The 16,288-nt window shown below is 34.5% G+C and overlaps 1 protein-coding gene across 3 annotated transcripts in view; it reads right to left on the minus strand.

The window, feature by feature from the left end:
• Positions 1-7,112: 7,112 nt before the first annotated feature.
• The window catches only part of ADAM32 (ADAM metallopeptidase domain 32), a 144,279-nt gene continuing 135,103 nt past the window's right edge, over positions 7,113-16,288 (minus strand). Inside the window, exons 21-24 of one of the 3 annotated variants that reach the window (XM_039242496.1) lie at positions 14,603-14,641; positions 10,430-10,468; positions 8,053-8,091; positions 7,113-7,199 (exon numbers count right to left, since the gene is read on the minus strand). In XM_039242496.1, coding sequence (XP_039098427.1) covers positions 7,193-7,199; positions 8,053-8,091; positions 10,430-10,468; positions 14,603-14,641 — 124 coding nt within the window. In that variant the 3' untranslated portion in view covers positions 7,113-7,192. Of the gene's footprint in view, positions 7,200-8,052; positions 8,092-10,429; positions 10,469-14,602; positions 14,642-16,288 lie in introns of those variants that run through there. The other 2 variants (XM_039242497.1, XM_039242499.1) reach the window with 2 other exon arrangements.

Consider the following 16,288-nt stretch of genomic DNA (forward strand, 5'->3'; position numbering starts at 1 on the left):
AGAAAGTATATAATTGTATCATTTAAAAAATCTATTTCTACAATCCCTGTTGTTCAATTGATGTTTTTACCATTTATATATAATGTAATTATTGACATATAAGAATTTAACCCTACCCTTAAGTTATTTGATTTTTATTTGTTGCTGCTCTGTTTCCCATTTCTGACTTTTTGTAAGTTATTTGAATATTTTTCAGCACTACATTTTAATTTGTACTATTTTGAAGCCATATAAAAACAGTATAAACTAAAAAAAAATCTGTATAACCATGTAAATACTAAAAGTTTCCTTCTAGTTGTTCTAGAGATAATAATATATATACATAGCTTATTGCAGTCTGCTAGTATTAACATTTTATCACTCTAAGTGGAATGTTGAAAACTTATCATCATTTAGGCCCCTTTATATCTACACAAAGTGATCCCCACTATAATTGTCTTAAATATTCTCTGCATATATTGAGAACTTTACCTAGCGGTGTTATAGTTTAAGCTTTTAATCATCAGACTTTTCAAAATTCAACAGTAAAAAAATGATCTATTGTATTTGCCCATGTATTTAGCCTTTCCATTGTTGTTCTTTCATTCTGGTATTTCAAGTTTGCTTTTAATATAATTTTCTTTCTTATGAATTTCCTTTAGCTATTCTTTTAGAATATGTCTGCTGGTTACAAATTCTTTTTCTTTATCTCAAAATGTCTTTCACTTTCATTTCTGAAAGGTATTTTTTTTTCTGGATATAGAATTCTGTATTGAGAGTTATTTTAGCACTTGAAAATAAACGTTCTGTTACTTCCTTTGTCCTCCATTATTTCTGAGGAAAAAACTGTCATTTGAATCAGGATCCCACTCATTAACTTAAGTAAAGAGGACCATCACCTTGTTACTGCAAGGTGGTGAGGGTGGAAGTCAGAGTTCCACACACAGGCTGACAGTGGGTGTTGAAGATAGGATTTCACTCACTGGCTCTGCTACTGCAGTGCTTGTTGTGGGAGAGGACTGCCACTTTTTTCACATATTATTTTTCTCCAGAGAAACAGTAGTGGTTAATTCAAAGTCTCTAACAAGGTGGAGGAGTTAAGATGGTGGAGAAGTAGGGGTCCCAGGGTTTTCTATGTCCCTCAAACACAGCTATATTGAGGTCAGATCACTTGGAACACCCAGGAAACTGATATGTGGAGTAGCAGAAGAATATCCACTGTTGGAGGGAGACAGTGTGGCAGGTAGAAGTTGTGCAGAAGTGAACTGGGGGGAGAAAAATCATGGCACCACGGAGGGGAGAGAACCCTTCCTGTGGAAAGACAAAAGTGAGAGAAAGAGAGATGGGTGGAGAAAGTGTGGCACTGAGTTCACACAAGAAGAAACCCTCTCTAGACCACAGACTGGGGATTGAGAAGTACTGAATGCCACAGGGTTTTCTTTGTTGTTGTTGCTTGTTTGCTTGCTTGTTTGTTTGTTTGTTTGTTTGTTGCAAACAGTGTTTGAGCTAAAACCCTGAGATTTTGGAAGTGTACAACTTCCCCCGGAGTGGAATGTGGTGTGCACTTCTGGGGTAGAGGGAGCTGGATGTGGATAGCATTCATTCTTGATAAAATGAATACAGCAAATATAACAAAATATAGCATCCATTCTTGATAAATAAACTGAAATGAAGTAGGGACTGAAGGAATATACCTCAACATTATAAAGACCATATAGAAAAGACCCACAACTAATAACATCCTCAATGAGGAAAAACAGAGCTTTTTTTCTATGGTCAGGAACAAGACAAAGATGTTTACTCTCACCACTGTTACGTAATAGAGTACTGGAAGTCCTATTGTCAGCAATCAGACAATAAAAAGAAATAAAAGGCATCCAAATTGCCAAGGAAGCCACAGATGATATAATACTCTATGTAGAAAACCCAAAAGACTCCACTAAAAATTGCTAGAACTGATACATAAATTTGGCAAAGTTTCAGGATATAAAATCAACGTACAGAAGTCTGTTAACATTTTATACACCAATAATGAAGTAAAAGAAAGAGAAATCAAGAAATCAGTCCCATTTACAACTGCAACAAAATCAATAAGATACATAGGAATAAACCTACCCAAAGAGGTAAAAGATCTACAGTCTGAAAACTATAGAAAAACTCTATGAAAGAAATTGAGGAAAACACAAAGAAATGGAAAAATAGTCCATGCTCATGGATTGGAAGAATATAGTTAAAATGTCTATACTACCCAAAGCAATCTACATACCAATTCAATCCCCATCAAAATACCACCAACATTCTTCACAGAACTAGGACAAAGAATCCTAATATTTGTATGGAAGCAGAAATGACACTGAATAGCTAAAGTAATCCTCAAGAAGAAAAGCAAAGCTAGAGGCATCACAATTCTGACCTTCAAGATGTATTACAAAGGTGTAGTCATGAGGACAGTATGACACAAAGATCGAAGGAAGAGAATAGAAAACCCAGAAATGCATCTACAACTATATGGTCAATTCATTTTCTACAAAACAGGAAAGAATATCCAATGGAAAAAAGACCGTCTCTTCAGCAAATGGTATTGGGAAAATTGGACATCGACATGCAGAAGAATGAACCTGGACCACTTCTTACACCATACACAAAAACAAACTCCAAATGGATGAAAGACCTAATGTAAGATACAGAAGTGTTGATGTATAGGGGCACATGGACCCCAATGTTCATAGCAGCACTCTCAACAATAGCCAAAACATGGAAAGAGCCTAAGTGTCCATCAACGGACGAATGGATCAAGAAGATGTGGTTTATCTATACCATGGAATACTACATGGCAATGAGAAAGAATGAAATCTGGCCATGTGTAGCAACATGGATGGAACTTGAGGGTGTTATGCTGAGAGAAATAAGTCAGGCAGAAAAGGACAGCTACCATATGTTTGCACGTATAGGAGGATTAGGAGGAACTTAACAGAGGACCATGGTGGAGAAGAAGGGGGGAAGTAAGGAAGGAGAGGGAGGGAGGCAAACCATGAGAGACTCTTGAATGCTGAGAACAAACTGAGGACTAATAGGTGTGGGGGAGAGACAAGAGGGCTGATGTGCATGGAGGAGGGCACTTGTGGGGATAAGCACTGGGTGTTATGTGGAAACCAACTTGACAATAAACTATTAAAAAAATAATAAATAAATAAATAAATAAAAGACCTAATGTAAGAGAGGAAACCATCAAAATCCTAGAGGAGAAAGCAGGCAACAACCTCTCTGACATCTGTCACAGCAACTTCTTACTTGACATGTCTCCAGAGACAAGGGAAACAAAAGCAAAGATGAACCATTGGGATCTCAACAGGATAAAAACTTTTGAAAAGTGAAGGAAAAAATTAGCAAAGCTAAAAAGAAAGCAACAGAATGGGAGAAAATATTTGCAAATGATATATCAGATAAAAGGTTAGTATCCAAAGAAAGAATTTACCAAACTCAATACACACACACACACACACACACACACACACAAATCCAGTGAAGAAATGGGCAAAAGACATGAATAGACACCTCTTCAAAGAAGACATCCAGATGGCCAACCAAGACATGAAAAAATACTAAACATCACTCATCATCAGGGAAATACAAATCAAAACCACAATGAGATACCACCTCATACCTGTTAGAATGATTAAAATTAACAACTCAGGACATGACAGATTTTGGTGAGGATGCATAGAAAGACCCCTTTTGCACTGCTGGTGGGAATGCAAAATGCTGGTGCACCCACTCAAAAATGGTAAGGAGGTTCCTCAAAAACTTAAAAATATAGCTATGCTATGACCCAGAATTGCACTCCCAATATTTATAGCAGCATTATCAGCAATAGCCATAGTATGTAAAAAGCCCAATTATACATCAACTGATGAATGGATAAACATATGGTGTAGATAGATAGATAGAGAGAGAGATAGATAGATATAGTGGAATATTACTCAGTGATCAAAAAGGATGAAATTTTGCCATTTGCAAAATGTGGATGGAACTAGAGATCTCTCACATACAGATCTATAAGAGGAAATTAAGAGTACCTGAAAGATTAAACATGTAGGTAAGTGAAAAAGACTAATTTTTTGAGAACACTGTTGACTCTTTCAGGTGAAAATAACAGCAATATATAAGTGGAATTTATTAAGTGTATAGAATTAGTGTAGTGGCACCAAGGGTAGGAGGAGGTAACAAAAGTTATACTGTTGTTAAAGTATTTTGTTGTTAGGTAGGATAATATTATTTCAAGGTAGACTGTGATAAATTAAAGATAAATATTATAATCTCTGGAGTGGCCAGCAAAAATATTAATATTTAAAAAATATAGCTAGAGGGGCACCTGGGTGGCTCAGTCGATTAAGCTTCCGACTTTGGCTCAGGTCATGATCACATAGTTCATGAGTTCAAGACCTGCATCAGGCTCCATGCTGACAGAGTGGAGCCTGATTATAATTCTCTCTCTCCCTTAAAATAAATAATAAAGTTTAAAAAAAAAAAAAAAAGGACAGCTAGGAGAGAATAGGGAAGAAAAAGAGATTAATCCTCAATTGCCCTAAAAGAAAAACAGGAGTAGGGAAGAACAAAGAAATGTGAAACAAATAGAAAGCACATAACAAAATGGTATGCTTAAAACCAACAGTATCAGAAATTATATTAAATGTAAATACTTTTAAACATTGCAATTTGAAAAAATTATAGGCCTGAATTAAAAAAATACAAGATTCAACTATATTCTGTTCACATCAGATACATCTTAAATATAAGGAAAGATACATTGAAAGTTAAAGGATGAAAAATATATCCCTATGCAAAGAACTTTTTAAAAAGTTGGTATGGCTATATTAATATCAGAAAAAAATGTAAAATAAAAACTAAGACTATTAGTATATATAAAAAGAATTATACCATGATAAAGGGTCAGTTCAACAGAAAAACATACCAATCCTAAAGATATATGCACTAAAATATAACTTGAAAATATGTGAAACACTAATATACCTAAAACAACATATCAACAACAATAATAGGCAATTTTAACACATTTCTCTCAGGGAATAATAGAAAAGAGAAACAAATTTTAAAGATTTCAAAAATACTGGTAACAAACTTGACTTCATTGACATTTTTCAACAATCGCAAATTGTCCAATTTTTAGTGCACATGGAGCATTCACCAAAGTAGATCATAGTATGGACCATAAGGAAAACAACAATTTCAAAGGACTGAAGTTGTGTTTGTATGTTCTCTGCCCATGACTGAATTAATTATAAATCAATAAGAAAAGATTAAACTAAAAATATCAAAATATTTAGAAGTTAAACAATACACTTCTAAGTAACCTAGAAATCAGAGATCAAAGTAAAAATTAGAAAATATTGTGAACTGAAGAATAACAAAAATACAACATATCACAATTCATGAAATTAAGCTAAAGAAGTATATAAAGCAAATTATACCTTTAAAGTATTTGAAAAACGTTTAAAATAAATGATCTAAACTTCTACTTCCAAGAGCTAGGAAAGAGCAAATTTTAAAAAGCCAAAAATCAATGAAACAAAAAACAGAGATGCAATAAGTAAAAAGAAAAAAAGACAAGAGGTGGTCTGAAGAAATTAATAAATTTTAGTTAACGTGAAAACACTTATCAACCCTGATCAGAAAGATCCCATAAAAGGTTAATAACATTAAAAAAGGTTATTAAGAACAGCTTTTTGTGAAAAGATTGACCAATAAATGAAATGGATAAACTCCTTTAAGTTTATCCTTCTCGGCCTGACTTATTTCGCTCAGCATAACACCCTCAAGGTCCATCCAAGTAGCTACACATAGCCAGATTTCATTGTTTCTCATTGCCATGTAGTATTCCATGGTATAGATAAACCACATCTTCTTGATCCATTCGTCTGTTGATGGACACTTAGGCTCTTTCCATGTTTTAGCTATTGGGAGAGTGCTGCTATGAACATTGGGGTCCATGTGCTCCTATGCCTCAGCATTTCTGTATCCCTTGGGTAAATTCCTAGCAGTGCTATTGCTGGGTCATAGGAGAGTTCTATTGTTTGCACGTATAGGAGGACTAGGAGGAACTTAACAGAGGACCAATCGGGAGAAGAAGGGGGAAAATGGTGGGGGAAAGGGAGAGAGGCAAACCATGAGAGACTCTTGAATGCTGACAAAAACTGAGGACTGATGGATGTGGGGGGGAGGGGGGGAGGGGCATGGAGGAGGGCACTTGTGGGGATGAGCACTGGGTGTTATGTGGAAACTAATTTGACAATAAACTATTTGTAAAAAAAAAAAAAAACTCCTTTAAGTTTACAATATTTGAAAAAAACTATTGCAAGAATAAATTAAAAATCTGAATAGTACTCTGTTAAAGAAATTGAATCCATAATTAAAGTATCACTCACAAAGCAAACTCGTTTCACCAGTGAATTCTGACAAATATTTCATTGGAAAAGTAAACAATTTCATAAAACTTTCAAAAAATGAAAATGAGAGAAACTTTACCTAACTCAATTTATCAGCCTTACCACTAAACTCTGATAGGGGTTACCCTTTGTCCCTGAGACTCAAGCCCAAGTTCTCTGGGTCTTTCTGTCTTCTGGGATTCACCCTGTGGGTTACTTAGCAAAGGGACAAGGGAAAGGTGGTGGGCAGAGCAAGAGTCCTGGACAGTAGTACAGTCCTCAAACACAGCTTCCCTCAGAAGCCTGGATTGGGGATTTGGGGAGGGTGAGGTGGGCAAATATGTGGATTTACTGAGATCTGTATACAGCCAGCCTTCTCAGCTCCGCCAAGTCCGGTGAGAAGGACCAGGAGCAGGAACATGGACTACCACCCAGAGCTCTTCCAGAGTGAAAGCGGGTGACACAGATTCCCAGCATCTGGGGCCCCAGGCAAGTAAGCAGGAATGGGTGGTAGGAGAGCTGGGAAAAAGAGCTCAGGGAACCTGGTTAGGATGGAGATTGCATGAGTGGAGATGAGTATCTCCAGTTAACAGCCCTAAAATGACAAAACTGAAGCCTCAGGGGTGAAAGAAGAAAGAAAAACAGATGCACATGCAAATAGATCCACACTCGATTTATTGTTTCCTTCAACTGTGACCAAGGGAGCATTGGTGGAAATTTCATTTCTCAGTGAGATACTCTGTGATATCCATTGCTTTCGGAAGGAATTACTAGTTACTGTGGAAGAGGAAAAAGACACACATGCTTAAGGTACTGAGAGCAATAAATTCCCTTCCACTGTAAAATATATGAGCTGGGGATACTGCTAAGCAAAAAATTCACATGTCCAAAAAAAAAAAGTATTCTAGGGGCTCCTGGGTGGCTCAGCTGGGTAAGCATCTGACTCTTGATATCAGCTCAGGTCTTGATCTCAGGATCATGAGTTCAAGTTCCACATTGGGCTCCAGGTTGAGCATGGAACCTACTTAAAAAAAATGTTTTGCAATTTTGCTTGTAAATTATTTGGCTGTGAGTAAAATTTATGCAACAATTTTATGAGATTTCTGGAGAAGCCTCATTTTTAATCAGAAGTATTTGCAAATGAGAAAATCTTACATTTTCCTTCATACAATAAAATGTTCATGAATATGAGTCAAGCTGCATTATTTTGGAAATTGAAATATATATTAATTTTACTTTTTCCATATCTTTGAGCCAATCTGTTTGGTTTTTCATGTTGTAATTGTTTTGTTTTTGGCAGTTGGAAACTCATAGGACTTAAATATTGTGCCTACAATGCCTAACAGAAAAAGTGGCCCTGATTATGAATTTACTTTATAGGACAATTTACATATCAGATATCTTATTAGATTCAACCCTTTAATTTCATTCTACCACAAGAGATCGTTTCCAACAGACTTAAGAGAACTTTATTGAACTGAAGAAAAAAGACTAATAATAAGAGTAGAGAAGATTAATACATTTTTTCTGATGTAGTACTTTACTAATTCAACTACCCAATAAATACTACAGATTATGAATTTCATTTTAACTTCAAACATATTTAAGAGACAGCTCCTAATGTATTTACCTACTGTTATGTGTTTGGGTGCTTTCCTGTGATTTGGATCTAAATAAATAAGGAAATAATACTTTTAATTTGATACAATACAATACAATAGTTATTTTATATTTTTAATGGAAGTTTCTTCCTCTTTCCCTTCAAAAGATGGTAAAAAAGAAATATCTGCCAAATGTCTACATTTATACTGCTTATTACCAAGAGTCAAAATCAAATTTTTGGGATGTTTTTCTAATTTTTATATTCATAGATTTATTTCTGATCCTTTAATCAAAAGAATTAGGGAAAAAATAAATTGAAGACAAATTAAATGAGGTTTATTGACAGAGAAAATAATACAGATGCTAAGACTAGGGAGATAATTCAGTGATAAGTGATATAATTTTACCCTTCCCATCCTTTCCCTACCTCTGCGATTCTGTATCTTCAGAACTTAAAGCAGATTTTTCCAAGTATTCTGACTGTGAAACACCGCTTTTTAATATACAGTTGACCCTTGAACAACAAAGGGGTTAAGGCTGCCAACCCCCAGAGTCGATGACCACACATAACACTTTTGACTCCCCCCAAATTTAATTACTTCATAGTCTACTGTTGACTAGAAGCCTTTCACATAACATAAAGAGTCGATTAAGACATTTTCTACCTTATATATATTATATACTGTATTTTATAATAAAGTAAACTGGAGAAAAGAGAGGTTATTAAAAATCATAAATAAAATACATTTATGGTACTATATTTATATGTTTATCAAAAGCCCATGTATAAGTGGATCTGCATGGTTCAAATCCATGTTGTTCAAAGGTTAACTGTAGTCAGTTCTCCCCCAAATCAATAAAGGGATCTAGACTTGTGAGTCTACCGACATGTACAACCCATTAGATTTCCAGCATTTAAAATAATTCTTGTTTTGGTAGTGTTAACCATGCCCTTGACTATCCCTCATTTCAGTTGAATACCACTTCTAGAAGAGGATGATTATGTGAATCTCATATTCAACAATGAGAGAAGGGACAATTGGAGTAGTAATAATATTAATTATGTGTGTATGTGAAGTTCAAGAATAATCTGCCACTCATTAACAACGTATTCATTAAGCATGTACTCTGCTAGGTAGTAACTCTAAATTGGTTAGCAAAATATACATGGCCATTACCCTCAAGTGATTTTGGAGTATATATAGAAGCAAAGCAATGCTTCTATGTAAGCAGAAGTTTGGAAGAATTACAGTGTTTGAGCATTCTATTAATAGGGAATGGAGACAATAAAGAAAATTAGCCTTTTTTCATACTTACTTGGGAGAATGTAATTAACATCTATAAAAGGGTAATTATGTTAGGAGATATCCAAAAATAACAGAGAGAAAAAAGGATATAGAAATTCCATAGTTTCCCTAATGGAGGAAGTGAATTCATCAGAAAGGATAGAAACTATAAATGTTGTGGTACAGCCTGAAATTTTAACCTATGGCTATAAAGGATATTCTGGAATACTAGTGGATTGAAAGTAACTAAAAGAAGACACTTTAAGGAAAAATGTCAGACAATACAAGAAAACTAAAACTCAAAGGAGAAAGAAATGTGAGCAGAGCAATAAATATTTGATGAATTTAGAAGGATCACAAGGCCACAACTGTGGAGCATGGGAAACTAAGAACTTAAGAATAATTCAGAGAACCTTTGTTAACACAACTGTGGGCTGTTGAGGGGCTGTAAGAAACAACGAGTTTTAGTGTGTTTATGATACCATCTCTATGATAAACTCCTTCTAAGTGGAATTTACCCCATTGTTTATATTGAGTTTGTGAATATAAGTGTAATCTGGACAAAAAAAGTAGTTTTTCCTTTGTGTACCTCATCATAAAGAATGTAAAAAAGCTCTGCTTATCAGTTAGTTCCACAAAATTATTATAGATATCTTGTCCCATTAGATTTAACTAGTTTTTTCCCTATGTATCAAAAGAGTATGGAATCAATAAAAATTTAGTCAACTGAAAAAAAAGACTGAGTTAATAAACTAGAATGGCAAATACTAATAAATTGTTTTTATGACAGTACTTTATCAACAGTGGCCAATTAAGCCATTATTTGTTCTAGTTGTCTATTTGTTCTTAGTTTATTAGTTCATAAACTAAGCAATTATTTGTTCATTATTTTCTTTTTTAAAGTTTATTTATTTATTTTGAAAGAGAGAAAGAGAAAGACAGAGAGAACAGGGGGAGGAGTTGAGAGAGAATCCCAAGCAGGCCCTGCACAGGTTCAATCTCCCGACTTGAGCTGAAATCAAGAGTGGACACTTAAACAACTGAGTCACCCAGGTGCCTCCGTTCATTCTTATTTTCAGAATATACTTATTTATCAGAGAAACTTCCTAAGTTACTTACCTGCTGGTATATGTTTGAGCACTACTTTCTGACTTGGATCTAAATAAAAATAAAAAATAAAAATAATTTCTAAAGGTTAATATTAAGAAACTTGCCTATATTAAGAATGACTTTCAAGCCATTTTATACCAAAACTAACTCTTTTAACACTTGGGACATATAAAATAAGTAATATTCTTATTTACCCAATACCAAGTAAAACATATAATACAAAATTTAAAACATCCAGTAGGAAAAAGTATCAAGATGGCAAAAATGAATTTTTTTTCTTCACCACTTCTAAGCACAATATGTAAGTTTGACTACAAGTGCCTAAATTTGGCTCTCAGGCTTCAAGTTAGATTTTTTTTATTCATTGATATGTAAATTGCCACATTTTGCAAATTAAAACTCACATTTATTTACTTCTGGGCAATCTAGCAGAATGAAATGACAGGAAAGACTTCCCTCTTCTATTCCACAAGAAAAATTTTCCCTTTCTATTCCAAAGAAAAGCTGAAGAAGACAGCACAAAAATTTAATACCTATTGGAGATTGACAGCCAAAAAGGCTTTCCCTTCTCTCAGTAAAAAAAAAAAGGAAGGAGAAACCGAAAGTTCAAAAGGAAAACAGGAGCAAAAGCAAAAGGGAATATGAATTATTTACACCCTAAGAAACATGGTTTTACTAACTGTAGCTTGGAAGGAGTAGAAGGTATTGTTTATAACAGATGTTAGAAAGCTAGAATAAACCTTGAGACTAGTGGTCCTAAATGGGCAAATAAAAATGTTATGGCCATTGGGAATGCAACAGGTAAGTTGGCTGAGCCATGTAGATGGAAAAGGACCACGTAGAGAAGTAAAACCTCAGGCCTGTGCTATGTAGAGGGACATGATCTCAGTTCCTTAATTCTACTACCTACAAATTTGAACCAGTAAGTATAGAAAATACTGAAACATTCATGCTCCAAGATAGGTAAATCTGAAACATTCCCTCTTCTAAAGCATGTCTACAACTTAGAGCATGCAGAATTCCCATAAGACCAATCATTGCTCCTAAGGATGACATTGTTTACAAGTCTAAATTACAAATTACTACTGTGTGTTAAATCCCCACAGCCATAGCAGAACATAACAAAAAACTCACACATTAAGATTAATGGAAAATATAAAAAACTTAAACAGAAATATTTAGGATCTCCACAGAGATCAAGATGGGAATAAAACACATAAAGGATGAACATTAGAGAATGAGTAATTTGGAAGCTCATATGAAGAAATTAATGCCAGATAGAGAGGTGAAAAAGTACAGTGCATTAACAGTCAAGTTAAGAAACATAGAAGCTAAAGTGAAAAGACTCTCTCTAATATAGTCATTTTAAGATTAGTCATTTTAGAGGAAAGTAAAAGAATGGGGAAGGGTCAATAACTGAAGAGATAATGACTGAATTTTTAAAATAGAATTAATGACCTGAGTGCTTATATCCAAAGACTATATTCCAGATGAGTATCAATAAAAACAAATTATATCAGAACATATCGTAATCAAATAACAAAACTCAAGACAGAGAGGAAATCTTAGAAGCCATTTACAGCAAACACACATTAATCAAAAAGTAATAAAGAAATTAATTAGACTAACAACTGAGGTCCCATCAATGACAGTAAATGTCACATTACAACAGAACACTTTAAAAGAGTTGTGGAAAGTGTCTTCTCTGCTGGAAGAGTATAATCATCTAAGATCTGTTTCAAAGGTGGGTGTGAAAAAAAGACATGTTGAGGAATTTAACACAAAACGCTTATAACCATAAACACTAATTGAAACTAAAAGGATTGTATTTCAGGAAAAGGGAAATTGAAATCAAAATGGGAAAATGGGTTCAAGAATGAATAGTGAACAAAGTAATTGGTAAATATGTTGTTAAATCCCAGTAAATATAATAATCACAACAACAATGACTAATGGAAGGGAAGTAAAGAACCTTGAAGTCAAATGACAATATGTGAGAGATTCATAATTGGAGTTTGCTATTAAATGATCTAAGATCCTTCTACTGTTTAGGAAAAAAGTGGAAGCATTAATTGAATTGAGATATTTAAAAATAACTAATGCTAAAAGTTGCATTAATATAACTATACTGGGATTCACGCCTCTTTGCATTCCTTGACTTCAACAACCTTTCCCACTAACTTTCCACCAGATAAGGATTATTCCAAAAATAAATGATCTGAAAATTGTAGTGTAGATTTTATGTTAGTAAAGCAAAGCAATGGTATCAAGTGGTATTATTAAAACTTAAGTAAATAATTATCCCAAAAATATTTCTCTAGTACACACCAAGCCCAAAGGCTAGAGCAGTGGATTAACATCCTACATTATACTACTACAACTGAAATGTAAATTTTCCTATAATTAATATTGTCATCCCTCACCCAGTGTAGGTGAATAATGACCCTAGAAGAGATGAATTATGATGACAAGTTTTTAGGACATAACGTGAGAGAAGAAGAAATGAGAGCAGTTATAACATCCATAGATATATGGATGTGTATGTGTATGTGTCTACGTATCTTTGTATTTGTAAGGTATTCTGTTTACCCATGAGGAGGAGCAGGGAGAAATTAAAATAAATCATTATTTATTCATTCATTCAACAAATATTTATTGATCACTCAGCATAAGCCAAGAACTCTACTACACGCTGGCTATCCAATGCTGAGAAAGATAATCATGGATTTTATTTTCTGAGATAACAGTATAATAAGACATATGTCCAAGTTGAGGAAAAGTACCTGAGACTTGCTGTGTTTGAGTACCATAAATTAACTCCCTGACACAGAGGGAACATATTAGTATTATCATTATTAAATGAGAATCAATTTTTTTAGTTTGGTGATAGTAACTCATGACTTCAAAGTGCCACTATAAAGAGAAGATTATAATAAGAAAAGAGAGATAAAGAAAGGCAGGCATTCTTATTGAAGAGAAAGGTCTCTTCAGGAATAAGACAAATGTGGTACAGCCTACCAGGTTTACTCTATAGATTTAGCAGTGTTGTGGAATAGCAGTGGACTTTGGAAGAACACATAAGGAATAACACTAGCACCTCCTTACAAGTAAATAAAGATTGTAAGTCAGAGAGAGGGGTGTGAAAACTCCTAAACATTTTGTATCTGCAGAAAGACCCCAAACTCAAAAATGGCAGATGTGGAAAACTAAAGACTTATTGTTTTATTATACAGAAATATCCATCCTTCAGGAAATGGATGGAAATCTAATTAAAACGATTTTGTGATACTGAAAGGCTACAGAAGATGTAGAATTATTGTGTCTTTTTTAAATGTGTATTTATTTATTTTGAGAGAGAAAGAGATAGAGTGCAAACAGGGGAGGGGCAGAGATAGAGGGAGAGAGAGAATCCCAAGCAGTCTCCGCACTTTCAGTGTAGATCCCAATGCAGGGATCAATCCCCAAACTGTGGGATCATGACCTAAGCTGAAATCAAGAGTCAGACACTCAACTGACTGAGCCACCCAGACACAACAATAGAATTATTGTTCTTGGGGCACCTGGATGGCTCAATCGGGTAAGCCTCCGACTCGGTTTTGGCTCAGGTCATGATCTCACAGTTTTGTGAGTTCGAGCCCCAGTGTTGGGCTCTGTGCTGCTGGTGGGTAGCCTGCTTGGGATTCTCTCTCTCCCCCTCTATCTCTACTTCTCCCCTTCTCATGCTATCTCTATCTCTCTTAAAATAAATAAATAACCTTAAAAAAATTCATTACAATGTTTCTCTTCAGCAAAGTTTTCTTAAGTGACCAGGATAAGAATTCACTCAATTGTTCATGAGCATATACATTTAAATTCTAGTTGTAAAAATCTCCAAATACAGAGGTAGACTTCCCCATTTATGAGTTAGCTCCATTAACATTTGACCAATCATTCATTCCTTTGTTTCCCAAAATTAAATCACCAACATATATTAACAAAATCAAAGAAAGAAGACATTGATTTTTCTAGACAAATAGTCATTAGTTACTAGGTTGCCAAATACTAACAGGTTATTTTTTGGTATAGCACTTTACCAATTGTTACTGCTCAATTGATACTTGGCAATTTATTGTTGATTATCAATTTGTTAATCTCATTTTTAACACATTCTTATTTTAAAAAAACACCTCCTAATATTCTTACCTGATTGTATCTGTTTGGCTGCTGCTTTCTGATATGGATCTAAATGAGAGTGAAAATAATGCTTCCAGTTAATACTTAAAAAAAAATGCCTCCATAACAAATGAATGTCAGACTATTTTGTAACCTGCATTAACTCTTTTATACCACTAATTGGCACTAATGAATAATTTAAGAGATTACTAAATTAATTATGCAGATAAATAATATCCTTATTTACACACATATCATCTCTATAAAGAATATATCAAATCCCCAATCAGGAAAAACAGATTCATTTTTCTAAGAAAGGAGCAAGAGAACAGATTAGTTTTCTCCTTATTATTTTCCAGGACAGAATATATGCTTGATTTTAAATGCCTGATTCTGGCTTTCAAGTTCCAATCTAATGTTTTACCCACTGAAAAACAAATCATTACAGGTCATGATTTAAAATCCTCACTGACTTCTAGATAATCAGGCAGACTGGGCTCACAAGGTAGTTTCACCCTTCTAGCACACACAGAGAAATAGTGAAAAAGTAACAACACAAAACAGTAACCAAAATTTTTTTTTTTAAAAAGGAAATTTCCCATGATAGTATTAAAAAAAGAGAAAACTGAAAGCATGAAAAGTAAATAGGAACTAAAGCTGAGTGACTCCAGAAGTATGTGAATTGATCATACACATTAGCCAATAAGGAGCTGGGCCCTCCCGGAAAGCTGGAACTGACTCCTTCTCTATACCTGGACACCATAAAAGAGGGATAGTAAATGCTGCTACCATTAGTCTTTGAGATGCAACAGGGTAACTGCTTCAAAAGTGTAGATGGAAAAGGGTCACCTAGAGACATAGAAACTCTAAGTACTTCATATGGTTTAGGGATGTGGATGGAAAAAATATCAAATATAGAAACAAGAACCTCAAGCCTTACCAGTTTTAGGTTTAGATACAGCTCCATGCTTCCTATGAATTCTGGATCCCCAGGTGTAACAATTGTAAGCATTTATGATTTAGGAGAGTAACACATGAAATAATCTCCACAAGGAAGATTCTACAAAGCAGGATACACATAAATCTCATGAGCAAACCATTGGTGCTTAAGGCAGCCTTACAATCAAAGAAAAAAAGCCACTGAGAGTTAATGTCCACAGACAGAGAAAAGAATTAAAAAAAAAGAATGTTTAGGATTTCCATAGAGATCAATAAAGAGAATCCATTAAACAAAAAAATGAAAGAACTAAAAAAAAAAAAAAAGAATCACTGACTTTTTAATTGTTTAGGGAAATCACCCAGAACACTTGATAAACAGAAATATAATAAAAGACCAGTTAAGAAACATGAAGGAGTTCAGACACAGAAGATTTAGAATGATGGAGACTCAATATTTGAAGAGAAAACATCTAAGACTTTTCCAAGTTTGAAGAAAGTTATGAGTCTTCTCAGTGATAGAAAATTCTGAATTTGGTTTATGGCTTTAAAAAAATGTCTACAGGGGCGCCTGGGTGGCTCAGTCATCTCTGGTCATGATCTCATGGTCCGTAGGTTTGAGCCCCACATCAGGCTCTGTGCTGACAGCTCAGAGCCTGGAGCCTGCTTCGTATTCTGTGTCTCCCCCTCTCTCTCTGCTCCTCCCCCACTCATGCTCAGTCTCTCTCCGTCTCTCAAAAGTGAATAAATATTTTAAAAATCTCTACAGAATATATTATG

This window comes from Hyaena hyaena, unplaced genomic scaffold (assembly GCF_003009895.1).
Source record: "Hyaena hyaena isolate Hyena2069 unplaced genomic scaffold, ASM300989v1 scaffold_215, whole genome shotgun sequence".
Lineage (NCBI taxonomy): Eukaryota > Metazoa > Chordata > Mammalia > Carnivora > Hyaenidae > Hyaena > Hyaena hyaena.